Source organism: Lepeophtheirus salmonis, chromosome 14 (genome assembly GCF_016086655.4).
Source record: "Lepeophtheirus salmonis chromosome 14, UVic_Lsal_1.4, whole genome shotgun sequence".
Taxonomy (NCBI): Eukaryota; Metazoa; Arthropoda; class Copepoda; order Siphonostomatoida; family Caligidae; genus Lepeophtheirus; species Lepeophtheirus salmonis.
The window spans coordinates 20514105-20531953 of record NC_052144.2 but is presented as its reverse complement, the minus strand read 5'-3'; the positions used below and the strand labels follow the sequence as shown (position 1 = coordinate 20531953).

The window sequence follows — 17849 nt, the reverse complement described above, 5'->3', positions numbered from 1 at the left end:
TATTTGAAAAGTATCTTTATTTGAGTGAGAGGGTATGGTTCCATTATGGTTATAAAAATCTAACATTATACGAATGTGAGACTTTTTGTAGTTGCTACATACACAGTATTTTTTTTTTCAAAGCTGTTATAATTATTCTAAAAGAGAGAACAGCAAAGTATTAAGTGATCACTAGTTCATGAAAGACGATGCCTAACACCGAGGATTTGTTGGGTAGTTATAGGTAGGTAAGTCCTTGTTGGAGTGTTGGGCTCGTAGTAGAATTGAGGATCCACATTTGGGGTAATTCCTGCATATGGCATTGCTAGATATTGAGTTGTCATTTTTATTTAACTCCTAAGTAGTGAACTTCTGTTGCCAATGTTTAATTCCATCAATATATTTATTTATTCAATAAATGTAAATATATTTAATGACGGCAGAAGTGGCTCTAAAAATATTTATTCCACACTTTAGTAATTATTTAATTTGATTAATTGCGGTACGTATGGTTGGAGCCAACTTAATAGGAAGGTTTTAGACCCTCAAAGATTTCAGGTGCCTTATGTTTCTCAATAAATTATCTCATGCTTATTTGTCAATCCATAAGTTTTGTCCAATATGAATAAGCCGTAATGTCTAATGAGATTATAATTGCTAAAGGAGAATTAAGCGATTAGAACTTCTTCCATTCGAACTGCTGTATTCCATAAAATAACTGTGTAACAGATATTGTTGTTACATATAATTTTTTTCCAAAATACATATTAACAAAATATTAAATTTTTATAATTGCTCTAGAACATATAATTTTTCAAAAAATGGCAAAATCCAAATGGGAACAGATTACAACTCTTTTAAAACCTGACACATATCCAAGTCAATCCAGAAGATAGCCAAGGTCAATCGGGAAATTGTTTACAAGTGCAAAAGGATTGGAGGATAGAATTTAGTCTGATAAGAGGTCAGGGGCTGGAACAACCAAAACTGTGAGAACTCCAAGGTTGGTCAAGGCTGTCTGTGAAAAAATTAGGCGAAATCCACGAAGATCTATAGAAAAGCTAACCAAGGGTAAGAGTGTAAGCAGAACCACTATGACCAAGATTGTTTAAGATGAGATTGGGGTCACCCTTACAAAATTCAGTATCGTCATCTTTTGTCAAAGTGTGCCATTACAAAGAGAAAGGATAGAATCAAAGTTTTGCTCAACTAGCATGCAGTACATAATAATGTCATCAGGATTTATTGTGACGAAAAGTTATTTACTGTAAGTCGGAAATTTAACAAGCAAAATCACAAAATCTTGGCAAAGACATATGACAGCGTTGATTTCCAGCCAAAAATTTGCCTACAAAGTGCAAAACCAGAGTCAATTATGGTTTTAATGAATGTGGCTTCAAATGGGGTAAAATCAACTTTTTCGAGATTTCTGATGGCGTAAAAAATAATCGAAAATTTGATTTAGATCTTTTGAAGACAAAAGTGAAGCACTGGCTTGAAACAGTATTTCCACGTCAAGAAGTTTGCTTCACTTAGGATTCAGCTCCAGCTCCTGGTGCCCACTCAATTCAAAAAATTGTCCCAAAAAGTCCAGCATTTTTGGGTCAAGTCTATGTGGCCTCCCTCTTCGCCATATTTAAATTCCTTGGACTTTTCCATTGAGGGAAAGTCGGATTGGGAGGTCAAAATTTATCCATGAACCCTTGAGAAGAAATTTCAGACGATGTAGTACATGACAGTTCCTATCAAATTTGGAAGATATTGGTTGCTATAAAAAAGGCCGCCAAAGGTGGTCAAATTGAATAAATTCATATTTTGAATATGTGTTATAATTAAATTAAATGTTTCAAAAGATTTCAACAGAATTGGATTTGTAGTTTTTGATATAGAGCAAATTATTTATGGGACAATTACAAAAAATAAGTGAGAAATTATTTGGTCGTAATCAGTAGCGCAGTTAGGAATTTTAAACTTGGAGGAGACGGATTCCTTATATAAATTATATAAAATTTGGAGAGTTGGATTTTCTAACGACGCCCATGGTTGAATTATTAGATTTTAAATGATAATCTTTTGAAATATGTAGAATATTTTAGAATCCCACTAAGATCTAAAACTGTTGTGTCTTGACGAGGTTGAGGAGACACAAACAGCTTATAACGATGAATCCAGGATGACCGAGAGACAAATGAGAAGAAGAAATGGCGTTGAGGAATAAGACAACACTTATAAAAGGAATATGTGTATTCTTTATAATACAAAAACCCTACTCTAATAAATACATGACTATGTATACTAGGTAAAACAATGTACTTTAATAGATATATATATATATATATACAAGAAAATACGAGACTAGAAGAAAAAGAACAAGGGGGAAGGAAAACACGAATACATTACAAAAACTTAAGAAGGTTTTATAGAGTAACAATTTTCATTAAAGTTTAAGTAGATACGAAATTATTATGTATACAATAAATATTAATGCATATATATATGGCGTCAACATAAAACAATGTTGACCAAAAAAAGAGAAAATCCCAATTTTTTTTACCTCACTTATACATAAAACATGGGCTGAAAAGTCCTGGGATTAACGAAGAGACTTTTTGTGGTTTTTTTGTTTATAACTTTATTTTTTATTTCAAAATTGGCTTTATTCATATTTGCTTTATGGAGCGGAGTCCCGATAACACTTTTTAAACCATTGTTTAGCATAAACGGTATTTTTTCCTATCAAGAAGCAGTGTAAAATTAAAACACAAAATTGTTTTTGATCCATTATTTTGGAAATAACAAAAGTAGTGTCACAGTTAGCAGAATAACTAACAAACTAAAGAAACGATTGATATGAAATTTGACAGCTGTTTTTAAAGGGTGCTACTAACTGAAAATGAGATTAATTGAAAAAAATAAGATCATCTATGTGTGAGCCCCGAGACTTATCAACCCATGTGTTATATAGCCCAATCTTTTTTAATTGAGTCGATAAAAGGCTTTGCATTCAAATTTGTAAAATAAGCTGAGATACCCATAGAATTTTAATTATAGTTCAGAATCTTTGATTTGATTAAGGAAACTTATATTGGGTCTAGTATGGTCTTTCAAATAAAATTTAATAATTTATCATTCTTTTATTGCTATGATCAATTTTGAATACTTAAAGTTTAATTTATGGCAATTGGCCAAAGAATACAAATGTAATCCATACCCAATTTTGTGTTCCACCAAAAAATAAGTAAGTAATAATTATGTATGTATAAATAAAATTAAAATATATAAATGGGTATAAATATTTGATTTAGGCAGTATGATGCCCAAAAAAGTTTCTTTCAAGCGAGGAAAACTTATAAATATATATTTATGTAAGTATGTAAAAATTAGAAAATTACAAGTTGTATCTTGTAAAAGCAGATCGTATAAGTTGATAGCAAAAAAATATAGAAGAAGTAAATGGTAAAATAATCTATTTATTGCAAATTCAATTGAAGCAAAAAAAAAATACATATTGACATATAAAATAAAATTGTCCTATTCCATATTTTTTGATATGGCGGTATTGTTTTTATCATTTAAAGCTTCAGCCCATAAAAAGGTTAAAGCGACACCACTGGGCATCAAGCATGCTCCATACAGTCCCCACAAGGCCAAAAAGAGCACCCCAAAAAAGATCACTGTAATGATGGGTTTGATGTTCTCTAATTACCTGAGAATATATTCTATCTTACACAATTTTACAAAATAAAATATACATAAATTATATTGTTATTTATACGGAAGTTATAAATTAATAATAGACAACAACCTCTCTGCCTTCTATTGTAAATAAATATATAATTTAGGTTAACGTTATATTCTAAACGATACCCTTTTAATTGGATTTGTATCAAAATTTATTTTTCCATTTGGCATATTCCATGTCGTGCGTCTCTATGATGTTAGCACAAATTGATTCAAATATAAGAGATGGTTCTTGATCGGGTATATTTGCTCTTTGCTAGTTTTCCCCATCATATGAGTTAATTTTACATTATTATTCCATGTTTCTAACTATTTAAGAAAGTCTGAATAACTAATTTCCTCTTCGATTTGATTGGTGGTCTGATATGAATTTTTGATGAGTCTTTATATTTCGTCTAAATCGTATCGGGTAAGTTTGATTCCAAATATTGATCTACTTAACAATCAATTTCTATTAATGTATTTTTTATATGAATACTTTTATCAATTTCGGCTTCAAACTCCGAGGAGGATTCATCCATTAATGATAAAATCTCTTCCGTTTTATGATTGAATTTTTCAACAGCTTGCTTATTGTCTTCATCTTTCTTTTAATCCTGAAGTTATTTGAAGTCTTCTCTATTAACACATCATTCACATTCTATATTTGTGCATCAAATAACCTTAATTTTGCTTATCTAGACCTCCGGACTTCGATTAATTTGGTATTCTTATTAGACGCCATTTTTTAATCTTCTTTCAGATAGGAGTTATTCTTATATATCAGGTCTCACAATGCTTAGATATGTCCTTCAATCACACCCGAGCTGTGCCATGTAATGACGTGTTTGATGCTCTCTAATTAACTGAGAATATATTCTATCTCACGTAATTTTACAAAATATGATATACATTAATAGGGAATGTGCGTTGTTTACTAATATTCTTTTGTAACCACATCCATCACCAGTGAGTAGTGCCAGATTGTGAAAAATAATAAACCTCCCATACTAATAATTATGATTGTCCGGCCAAAGAATGCTAGATACTAGCTAGAGAAAGACTTCAGACGAAGTTGAGTCACTTATTGACAAAAGTCCTTTAATTTTATTACTTATTATCATTTGAGACTTTATGAAAGTGATCTGAATTTTTACTTAGTGATACTTAAATTAAAAGTATTTTCGACTCAAAGTGATTCTTCCAAAGATGAGTTGGACAACCCAAGAAGTTAATTTCAAGAGTCCACTCTATTCAAGAAGTAAGAAACGTATGAAGTTCTTGTCACTAGTAGTTCTTGAATTACAATTTAGATTTAAATCAATTAAAACTAGTCCATCTATTAGTCAATGTTACTATTACAAGGTTAGGCAACAAGAAAATGACCTTTTTTATCTTGGGAAAGAGTTTCTAGATGAGTATGGATTGCCTCTCCTCATTTCAACGCTTATGTCAAAAAAGTTCAATCCTCGGAATCTGTTTCTTTAGTGAGCAAGGACTGACTCACCAAGATAACAAAGAGCTATCATCCTTTTGGATCAGGATCTGTCAAGATAATACGAATATAGTCCATTCATGAATTACTCATTCTCATGAAGTTGAGGAAAGGGACCAACATTTCTTCTCATGAAAGTCAAGATAATTTTTATTGAGGAATTATTACTTTCTAGCTCTTTCAATAAATAAACAACAGTCAACATCTATAAAGAATTTATCTTCATACAATTTATAAAAATCTAAATACTAGTATGTTTATCGGAGCCCTCTGATTTCTTATGCAATGGAAAGAAATAACTATGTTTTAATATTTTGTTGTAAATTTTGTAGTATTTTTGAATAAATAATAATTATCACTTCAACTTTTCTTTTTTATGTTAATATTTAATACATACATGATGATATCAATAGGAGCCTTTTAAATTTATTTTTATATTTTGAAATCCTTTTTAATTTATTTATTTAGTATTTACCTTATAATTGTTTTTATTAAGTTAGGAGTTTAAATGCAATTATTTATTTTAGAATCCATTGCTTGTGGTTAATACCAAATTATTTGATTTAAGTTTATTTCATCGCCTGTTTGAATATTATAATATTATTGAAAATTAGGAAAAAATAGTGATTTCCATCTACGCATACAATTTCATACATATACAGTTTGAACATATTGATGTTTTATGGTCAACGGATCTGTTTAGTCATCTTCGTCTTGTGTTGTAGTTAAAATACCTTCGTTGATGTTTTTAAGTATGTACCTCCTCCACTAACACATCCAAATATTGATCTGGAATCATGATCATGATGTTGCCATCGATATTAATTATGTTGCCATGCTATAAAAAAGTATGGGTTTATAAATTAAAATTCTTAGGAAGATTTAAGCACCTTAAACTTGCCACATTTTCAGTCTTGATCAAGTGAAAATTTTCCTTAACTGGATTTTTACTTATTTGTGACCAAGGAAAAAGAGATGCAACTGCATCTTGTTTAAAATGACGATATGCTTTTCCTCCTACGGATGCTAGAGTTTATCTTGGCAATCGGAAATCTTCTGGCTTGAAGTGTTTGGAAACGAATTGCTTCAAGATTATAATGAGATGCAACTCTTCCCTGTACAAAAATACCAAGTTAACAAAAAGATACAAAATTTAGATTAAATTAATTATCATAATCCCTCAACTGTCAATCAAGTAATTAAATACATTATATATTTTGGGGTTTCTTTTTTACCCAGTTCATTAACTGCATTTAAAAAAAAGATGTTTACTAATGTAAGGCTAAGGTAAGGTTCGAACCTATAATAGAAAAACATAAAAAGGCGGAAAATATGTCAAGCAACAAAATCTCCAAGAGGCGAAAACGTATGCAGGAAAATTGGAGGGGGCCAAAAAAATGTTCTTTATTACATTTTAAAAAAGGAGGAAGTCCAATAAATGGTGATCAAGCTGTACCTTTAGGTACTTTTGCTTTAAACTATTTTGCATCTGGACATTTTGTCTTAAACCACTTCGCCTTAGGACCTTTTGCCTTAAAGTCATTGTACCTCAAGGATATTTTCCTAAATAAATAAGTCAGTGAGATGTATACGTTCCTATAGTTTATTTTTCGTTAAAACTACCTTCCCTTTAAATTTTCAAACCAAAATATAAATATAATATTTATTTCTATAAAAAACAGTAAATGTGTGTTTCTGATAGAATACTGATGTTGTAAAGTCCCAAAATATACACTTATATAAAAACAACTCAAAATAAATAGTTTAATCCTATTTTTTAAACGATTTACTTAAATGAATAAGTAATACTATAATGACTATATATATAGTGTGTCGATAAGAAACTTGCAAATTGTATGCAAAGGAAAGAAATTTCTTATCAACACATCTTATATACAGTCACCTTGAGTAATACGTTCAAAATATAAGGATAATATAAATAAATAAAATAACTAGACGCAGTAAAAAAAAGACAAACTGGCTCCACCGATTAAATTGTGGTTCAATTTAAAAAAAAATTTAATTATATAAACAGTTATACGGACTGTTTGATCTACAAAAATAGTCACAAGGGTGCCCTTTATTCAGTCCAAATCTAACAGGGTTTTAAATTTTGAACATATAGAGGAAGTCAAATTTCAATAGACGAATTCAAATTACTTCATGGCATCATTTTCTTGTGATATAAACTTTGATTTGAGCTTGGATTTTTTACATTTCATAATTTTTCATACATAATTATGATTAATGAAATTAAACATCTATTTAGGTGCATTCTCAGGATGAAGATGGGAGCACAGCCCCTCGAGTCCCCTTTCAGACGCCACCGATATTATATTCCTATTTTTGTTCTATTTATCTTACGAGTATAACGTTAAAAGTTGTGTTGGAAGTTCTTCCTAAATTGTAAATCTATTATGATTCCAATAAAGACAAATCCGACTTTTTTTTTATTATATATAATTTATTCTATATTATTTTTAAATATATACATAATACAGGATATTTATAATCAATTATTACAGGTAAATTAGGTAAAAACAGGTGATTATTTCAAATTATATTGGATATATATTGTATAATTTTAGTATGACAATAAAAAAATTAATACAAGTATCATGTATAGGTAATTATTTGTAAAACGGATTATATATATGTAATGTTTGAGCTGGTAAAATAATTTGCCAAAGACGCTTGTAAGCTGTATTTCCAATGAATTTTAATCTATGCCTATTGGCCACTATATAAAAAATAATAGTTATTAATATTTTGGATATAAATAATTCAAAAGTAACCAAAAACCTGCAGCACAATTAGCCCAATTTTAACCAAATATTGATATATAAACAGAGAATAAGATTATATGTAATAGGGAAACTCAAATCAAATCATTAATTTGTTTTTGAAAAATAAACTATGTAATAGAATTTAAATAGTAATCATTATTTTAAAAATAATTTTATTTCTTATTGCGTAACATATCACAACGTTCAGATCCTTCGAGGAGTAATTGAATGGGACAAATTATTCTAAAATAAATAAAAGGTATATAATGAACTAGAAATTCATAGAGATTGTGTTTGTTTCCTGTACTACGCAATCATATACTTAACAAAATCCCAATGCAAATTAAATAATAAAAATTAGATTTCCCAATAAAGCACCAGTGTTAAAGCTCATAACTTAGAAATGACTTAGGCAATAGTAAAAACAATAACAGATATAGTAAAAGAAAGTGAAAATAAAACTATTGAAAAGTGGTTAAAAAAAAGGATACCCATTAGAGGAGGCAGCTAAGTTAGTATTAACCTGCAACTATGATGATAGCTAAATATATTATATACTGGTAGGACCTTAATGCCATCGACCCAGAGATGGGGAGAGTAGGATTCTTCAATTTATCGCCATAAATATCTAGTAAATGAAGCATTACTCCATTAGTCCAGCCGAATCCTTCCACAACTTTATACTCCCCTCCCCTTCCGGGTAACCCAACCTGAAATAAAGATATCAAAGTATGTATATAATATCCCATGTCTTAGTTTATATTACCTTTTCAACGTCAAACTTCTCAAACATAACTTTCTTTGAATTGTTATACGTAAGCCAATTGTTATTTGTCCATCGTTGAGCTAAATTAAATGCCATGTCTTTAGCGTCGGGATCATTTGCATTTTCTAAGGCAGTTATGACTATTTCTTGAAGTGGAGGCCATGCATTACTGTGTATATTAAATGTATGCATTATAAATAAAATTATGTCATTAATTAGTATGCAATTATTACCTTAAATCCCATTGCTGTCCAGACTTCAACATGGAGGTAGGGACTCCTCCGAGATACTTCATAGCTGGTGCATTCCTTAAGTAATTCATTACGCTGCGAATCCTGTTTCTTGTTCTTGTATCAGTGAAACACTCAGCCCAGAGTGGTGCAACATTACTTGGATAAAAAAATTTACGAGGGATACCATTATGAAGATCATAGTCAAACCAGATCCCTTCTTCCTCATTCCATAAAACAGATTCTATGGCTGATCGAATAGACTTTTCCTTCTTTCTATATTCCTTTTCTTTCTCTTCATTTCCAAGAATTCCATAGAAATCCCCCAAAAGTCGGGCATTTTTGCACAAGAAGGAATTGAGCTCCACCGGAATTATTTGGGTTGTTTTCGTATCTGCTAAAACGCCCACATTGGAAGTTCCTTTGATGAACCTATAACGCAGATAAAAGAAAAAGTAATTTTCTATTTTAAATTAATCTGGTTGATACCATTTTGAAGAATAATCCCAGCCACTCTCTGCACCAGATCTCATATTTCGATAAAACTCTTCCTTATCAGCCTCCGTTCCAAAATGGTATGATTCATTAAGATCAGGAAGATACGACTCTGAAAAATAGCGGAATGATATTATGAATGTTGCCATGGTCATCTATGGCAGATTTAACCGTTTTTCTTCCGCTTTGCTATGTCATTATTGGGAAACTCAAAATTCAAGCTCTGAGTTTTAAGATACTTTTCATCATGAATTTGATCAAAAATGGCCTTCAGGACACTTACATTTGGAATAGTTGTTTTGAAAGGACTCGTTTGGTGGATGTAGGTATGTAATATATAACTTGAAAAGTGCAACAAAATACTTTTAATAATATTATATTATTAATCCTTGACGATAATGTATTTTACCTTAAATATCTCAAACATCAAACTCAACAATGAATGATTTTAATGAAGATTGCCAATACTCTATATGTGTAAGCATTGATTTTGGGTAAGAAATAAATTCTAACAAAAGATATTTATGAAAATGAGTATTACACGTGAATTGGTATAAAATCACAAGATTTGGTTAAACTGAACAGCATTACACCTCTAGAAACCATTATATATGAAATTATAAAATATAATTACATTATAATCTACTTATTAAACTTAACATTTTTCCGAAGTCCGATAAGTTTTTATCAAAACTAGAGGATATGATGTTTGAGATATTTAAGGTAAAAAAATATAGTCCGTAACAATAATGTTTTTTATGACATAATCAAAAATTGTTAAAGGTTTTTTGTTGCATAAGTTAATAGTTATCAAATTATGTATTGTATGCATCTATCAGATTTATGCATTACAATTCAAAACGCAAGGGTCTTCAAGACGATTTTTGATCAAATTCATCATGAAAAGGAGGTCAGAACTCAGAGTTGGATTGACTTACAAATATGAAATTTCATTTTTGTGTTTCCCAACGATAATTTATTTGAATAATAAATTTTATTCCAATTGAATGAAGAAATAAACGCTTAAATTTTACACGGAAAGACCCAAAGATTGATCCTAAAAGACTACAGTCCGATCTTAATAAAATGGAACGGTTCTTATCGGTCCTTTAAGTCAACTGGAATAGCTGAAATGACGCAGTTACTAATTACTATTGTTGAGACTCGGTCCAGCACCTAATTTTTTTTTTATCGGTCTTAGGTGATTTTTCTATTCCTATTTGAACTTACTGTTTTAGTTGTCTCATACCGTGAACCGATTTTTTTTTCAGTCTTACCATATGGACCGATTTTTTTCGCTCTCATATATTATGTGAGACCAAATCTATTTTTATTTCTTGATCAACCGTCATTGATTTTTTCAAAATACTCTATATATATAATATAAATTTATTCATTCGATTATAAAAGCAAATCATTTGAGTAAATACGTAATAAGTCGTATAAGTAATAAGAATCTGTTTCCTCGCAGATTAGTTTGTTTAATTATTAAGTGAACTTCTATGTTCTCCAAGAGTTAGGACCAAAGGAAGATAGAGGGGATTGAAGTAAGATACTTCTAACTTGATCATCCATCTCAAGAGAGTCTCCAATTTATAATACCGTATTCGACGAGAGACGACGTTTTAAAATTCATCCAAGCTATCTCTTTGTAAACGTCGTATGACGTGATTGTACTTGAAAATACATATGATGTATTGTTATAAGCTATTTATCTATAAAATCAGCCTAAACCGAATTTTTGCTTTGGACCTATCCAAACCAAACTTTTCCTTCCAACCGATCTAGACCAATTTTGTCAATGAGACAGGTCTAGACCGAGCTTTTTTGTTGGACCGAATTAGTTCGGTCCAACAAAAATATTACAGTCTCAGACCAGTCTAGGATTTCCAGACCGAACCCCAACACTACTAATTACGTCCTTTCAGCTGTCCAGTATAAGCTCTTTCGATGAGACAAGATACCTGAAGTATAAAGTAGGAGTTGTGTGGCTAGAACGTATACTGTTCTAGCTATCATTCTTTATTTTCTCCGTTTTTACATTCTGCAAACCTAGCTAGCAATTAGGAAAATAAAGATATAGCTAGAACCGAACTACGGACTTATCCGTCCTTACAACCGTTGAATGGTAAAAAAAAATATGGGACCGATAAAAAAAAAGACTGAAAAGGGGAGACCGATTAGGAAATCAAATCTTAGAACCGATCCAACCCAACACTAAACTATTTATTCAAATGCAATTTAAAAGTAAAATTTACCAGGGCGAGGAGTTCCAACATTGACATTATATCTGAATAAAGTATATTTTTCGTCATCCTTTTCAACTTCAACTGACCGATTTTCTAACCAAAATTGAAACTCTTCTTCCAATACTTTAATATTTTCTTCAAGGAACGTATTATCACTTGTAGCCTTGAATGAGTTGAGAATAAAAGCTCAAGGAATATGATCCAATTAGATGTCTTACCTTGTAGTATATATCAACCATTGATATAAACAAAGGAGGTTGAGATCGGTTGATATAATAAATGCGATTTCCATTGGGGATATGACCATACTTTTGCACAAGCCCTACAAAATTCTCCAACATTCCTTTTACAGTATCTGGCATGTTGGATACAAGGAGACCCAAAATCGTCCAGTAAGAGTCCCAATAGTACATTTCCCGAAAGCGACCACCAGGAACAATAAACGGATGTTCCATGTAAATCTCCGTGTGACGATCCTCATTCTCTTTGACACTATTTTTTATTTTACGACCCAAACTCTTCCACCTTGAGTTTAAATCCTTGCCAAAGGCTATCAAAATTGGATCCTAAAAATAAATCATATTTGCAAATGTTGTTCAACCAGCAAAATGGTAAAGATTTCTTACTGATATTTTTGACAAGAATTCTGGATTTTCATTCCAGTCTGGTGGAGCCCAGTCTATAAGTTCATTGTTAACTTCTTCAAAGTTATCATCTAAGAAACTCTTCAATTCCTCTCTGTTAGGATCATTTGAAGTCTAATAAATAAAACGAAACAAATGTATCAATAAAAGGTTTATTTTTTAACAATTTAAATGTACTCAAGTAGTACTTTTGAAGTAATAAATAATGTTAATATACAAATGTGACCAATAATATCTTAAAACTACCTGAGGACTTGATTCTCTGGGACTACAGAAAAAGTAGCAATATCTTTAAATGGGACCTTAAAAGTAATCCACAATTTCGGGAAAATATCAGGACTAGAAATTAATCTTAAAAAAACTAATATACAGACAAATTTAAATTATGAATGCTTTAAGAAAGGGATAGCAAATGTTCCTCAAATTAAGATTCTTGTTACTGTTATAGCACTTTGTGAAAATTACATCTCTAAAAACGAATCAAATCGAGGGTAAAAAGCAGCATTGAGATATTAATGTATAACAATTAACAAGGTAGCAACTAGGATACTCGTGTGGAATACCTTTATTCTGCCAAGGATCACCCATCTTCTAAGAACAACTCCTTATTATGGGGAACTTCTCACAAGAATAGGTGAAATATGTAAGAACATTTTATTTCCTAGAGGCAAAAAAAAATTTCATGGAAACGAATAAAATGTACAAAGGAGTATGGTGGTTTGGATAACTTTGTATGAGAAATTATCAATAATTCTAACTGGTTGGGAATGTTTCTTAAAGAACGAGCTATTGTTAACAGTGTTTCGATACGAAAAATTCCAAGTCAAATTATTGGGAGTCATTGGGCAAGTTAATAAATTTGGGAGAATAATATCCACAATACTTAGGGAGATATCTTCGAAGATAATTAAAACAATGGGATGGACAGGAAGCTTTTATAAAAATTCTCGACTGTACATTGTGTCAGATATATCAACAAAAAAGAAATTTAATAATGTCCTAGAGATTTTCAATGAAAACCTTAATTCGACTTACCTCAAAGAATTAGAGATTAAAAGAGTTTTTTAAAATCATAAAAGTACCAAAAGGGAGATTGTACCAAGGGATAGTTTGTTTTGTTTTGTTTTTTCGTAAGGGGACGTGGAAATCGACGGATTCGGAGATTACAAGTCCTTGAATCTACACAATATATGAGATCAATAAACAACAAACTAGAATCTATGGGGTAAAGAACTTTTTTAGAGGAATATTACATACCATAAACTATAAAAGACTGGACTTTTCCATACATTGGTTCATTTACATTACCATAACAAATACTTTACTCTTTAGATACGTATATGGAAAAACACAGGAGGATAGATTTTTTTAGTTTTTTGTTTTGTAAACTTGAAAAAGAGACCCTGATCATTCCTTCTCAAAATGTATGCGCACTGAAGGGATAAGGAGTCGAGTGTCAGAAATATTGTATGAGAGATACAGAGTTACATTAAAGGCAAATCATTTTGGTTTTATCTATATTGGCCCCCATCAAGAGGATATTAATTTTAATTATAAAAATTATAATGTAGAGTACGAAGGAACTTTGATATTATATAATTAATTAAGAAAAGTTGAAGTAGAAACAAGTTGTATCCAGATAAAAAAAAATAATACCCTAAAATATAAAAATGATAATGAAACATATATTGAATTATTGAATAAAAATTTATAAAAATAGATAATTTGCTATATATAGCAGATTATTGGTAAAATTGTACATATACAATTTCGCCACATGGAGATTTTGCCACATGACATATGGGCCGCCATTTTATGTTTCTGTATCATAAGTTCGAACTTTACATTTAATCTTTGCCAGAGCATTAGTTCGCTCAAGAAATCCTGAGCGCGCTTTTGCTCGGTTACTTATTTTGTGAGCGCACTCCCGCTCGTTTTTTAAAGAAATGGGGAGGTTCCTCTTTCCACTGAATTAAAAATGATGGCCTCTTATTTTTTCGCTCGTATAAGTGTAACTAAATTTGAAAACTCTTTATGATTGCAATTAGATTAAATATATTGAAAGTACAAGTGTGCCGTACGATTTATGACAACCATACATTATTTGCTATAGCTTATAATAATCCAAATGATTGGTTTAATTAAAAAAGGTGTGTGAATAAATATTTTTGTCTTTTGGTGTGTCTTCACAAAGTTTGGGAACCACTGTCTTAGGAGACATGTATTCACGAGGTTTCGTGCATTATCATCCAGTTAAGTATGATAATTAGCTTGAGCTTAAACAAAGGTTTCTCATGTCTTTGAACTTATGCTTGTGTGAGATTTTGAGATGTTATGTCAATTTACTACATAAAAATATTAAAAAAACCTATTTCATTCGGAACATTCGTTTACAAAACATAAAGATTTTCTTCAAACGGTATCTCCGCACGAAGAAGCTGGCGCTGTCTCTGAGGGAACCAATATCTGAGTTTTCTTAGAGTGGCCAGCCACATGAGAGGCAAAAGCGTCAACCAAAACAGCAAAGGCACTGATACGGTAAGAAAAAATATTCTTGCATATCTTGAGACATAACTCCAACCATTTATTCTTTCAACTTTAAAATCATTCTTACCTCTCAATTTTTTTGATATTATCTCATAATATGGTAGAAACAGAAAAAATAATACAAACTTATGTAATTGAGCGAAAATTTGAGCAATTTTATCTTCTAAAATTATGAGCGCGCTCCTCCTTTTGCTCAAGAATTTTGAGGGGTGCTCAATTGATGTTTTGATTTGTACCGTTGAAATATTACTTCTATCAATAGAGTTCCTTACATTTCTTCAATTTTCAACAAAAATTAAGACTAGGAACAAGATGAGGTTAGTCAATGAGTACTTTTGAATAGACTTATGATAATACATAATCTATAGCTGAGATACAACAGTAAAGACTTAACCCTCGGTTAATGAACTGGAATATTATACATCCCAGTAATTTATAAAAAAGCTTTTTATTCTATTGAATCAACATTTTATCACCAATACTTTTCAGAATGCACCTTCAACATTAACTGAGATTATGTGCAATTCTTCATTTATCTTTATAATGCCTGAATAAGGATTTATTCGTATGTTTCGCATTTTTTTATTGGGGATTGGTGAATTTTTATTAACTGTTTTACTAAAAAGTCATTCCTTATTTTTTTCCTTTTGTTATTTTTTTCAATGTGAGGAAACCAAATATTGTAGGTATTATTACAATAAAATAAACGCAACCTCATCAAAACTTATGGGTACTAATTTGATTCCTAAAATTTGGCTAAAGTAATGAATATTTCATAGAAATTTTTATCAAAAATAAAAACTGAATGATTTTATTATAAGAAAACAAATTATTTCTTGTTAAAATCCCAAACTCTTGTTGTTAAGATTATTTTAAAATAACAATGGATTTTTTCTCAATTTTTTATATTTATACAAGTTTTTTTAGAATGTTAATTGATATTTCAATGTAAAATGTATGGAATGGTTTTGTAAATGATACAAAATTTAAATGAAATGAATTATTATAATCCCTCAAATGTTTATCAAGCAATTAATCAAATACATTATATATTTTTTTTGTTTTTTTACTAAATTCAATGATTTTTTTAAAAAAGATGTTCGCTAACGGAGGGTTAAGGTAAGGTTCGAATCTACAGGGTGAGGATTTAAAAATTAGAAAATTTTAAAAACCGTTTTCACTTATATATATTATTTTGTGCCATTTTTGTGGCAAACTTTTGAAGCAAAGGTTGGTAATTCATCAATTTTCTACACTTTTTATTCAATATCCCCCCTCCATTCTGAATGATGGCTTGAAGACAGAGAGGAGATCACACATCCTCTGCCGTTTTGCTTGTTACTCTGACATTTTTGATCGAACAAAAACAAAAAAATGTCAAATTGTAGCTTTTTTCTCAGTTCTTTCAAATGGTTCCAAGAACAAAAATGGTCAGACTTTTAAAAATGAGGCTAGACGTTCTCGAAGAGGATTCTTATTTTAATCCTCACCCTGTATAATACAAAAACATAAAAAGGCGGTAAATATGTCATGCAACAAAATCTCCAAGATGGAAAAAGGTATGCAGCAAAATTGCTACCGGAAATATTGCCCCTCCCGCATGGCCGACAATTTTGCTTTTCGCCAAATTAGAGGATGCCAAAAATTGTTCTTTATTACATTTTTAAAAATGAGGAAGTCTCATAAATGCTTATCAAGCTATACCTATTGGACAACGCTTGGTACTTTTGCCTTAAACTATTTTGCCTCAGGATATTTTACCTTAAACCACTTCTCCTTAGGACATCTTGGCTTAAAGCCATTGTGCCTCAAGGATATTTTGCCTTGGTATATAAGTAAATGATATTTTTACGTCGCTATTGTTTATTTTTCGTTAAAAATGATATTCCCTTTGAATTTTTAAATCAAAATATGTAATGTTTATTACTATAAAAAGCAGTAAATGTGTGTTTCTGATAGAATAATGATGTTAGTATGCCCCAAAATTTCAAACCACACCATCAAAGTCTCACTATGTAATGAATTTCAACCAAAAACAAAATAGGTTATTATAGAAGAAGTTCAAATAACTTATCTGTAATTAATTATCATTAGACATGATGGATTATCCTTATTGGAAACGACTCATGGATTGACGAAAGAGCATAATCCCATCAATATGCTAACAGAAAATAAACATTTAATTTTTTTTATGGTATTCAATTATGCATACAATTTTGACTAAAACATTTAAAGGGAACATTAATTTTAACCATAAATAAACAATAACGACGTGTAAACCTCACTTATTTATAGTTTTAAGACGAAATATTCTTGAGGAAAAATGTATTTAATGCAAAGGGTCCTACAGCCAAATGGTTTAAGGCAAAAGTACTGACCACCCTACTAGACAATTTGCTATTTTTCTTCAAAAATCTTTCTTATTCAGTATTCTTCTCAAATTAGATTTTTTTAATAAATCAATGACATGAATTTTTGAGAACAACTAATGAAAGCGTGACATGGCATAAATGATATTAAGGAGATTGATTCTAAGTGATTTTAGATTGTTTAGTTTTTTATGCCCTACGTAGTTACCATATGAATTTAGAACAACGAATATTGTATTGTTGCATTCGAGTATTATTCAAACCCCAAAAAAATCTACTTTATTAAAGACAATTTTCTGATAATTACTCGAACGCACTCGAAATATTAAAGGAAAATTCGACATTACTTCAAATCCAAAGATTCGAGTTATGATTTTTCAAATTTATTGTATCACTATTCAAAATAATAGTTACAAACTACAGGCGCTCTTTTTTTATTAAAAGAAGAATGGATGTATTATATGTAATATAGGATAGACCACATTATGTATTATTAAAGCTGGGCTTTTTGGTCAAATAAATTACTGTTTTGAGATTAGAAAAGGAAAACATTTAGGAGAATTTCCTTT

At 30.3% G+C, this 17849-nt stretch overlaps 1 protein-coding gene across 10 annotated transcripts in view; it reads right to left on the bottom strand.

The window, feature by feature from the left end:
- Positions 1 to 7745: 7745 nt before the first annotated feature.
- The window catches only part of LOC121128949 (trehalase), a 41730-nt gene continuing 31626 nt past the window's right edge, over positions 7746 to 17849 (bottom strand). For 8 of the 10 annotated variants that reach the window (XM_071893459.1, XM_071893458.1, XM_071893454.1 and 5 more), the window contains 8 exons: positions 12347 to 12478; positions 11939 to 12286; positions 11730 to 11883; positions 9466 to 9583; positions 8980 to 9408; positions 8747 to 8915; positions 8504 to 8690; positions 7746 to 7934 (listed from right to left, as the gene is read on the bottom strand). In XM_071893459.1, coding sequence (XP_071749560.1) covers positions 7825 to 7934; positions 8504 to 8690; positions 8747 to 8915; positions 8980 to 9408; positions 9466 to 9583; positions 11730 to 11883; positions 11939 to 12286; positions 12347 to 12478 — 1647 coding nt within the window. In that variant the 3' untranslated portion in view covers positions 7746 to 7824. The remainder of the gene's footprint in view (positions 7935 to 8503; positions 8691 to 8746; positions 8916 to 8979; positions 9409 to 9465; positions 9584 to 11729; positions 11884 to 11938; positions 12287 to 12346; positions 12479 to 17849) is intronic. The other 2 variants (XM_071893461.1, XM_071893460.1) reach the window with 1 other exon arrangement.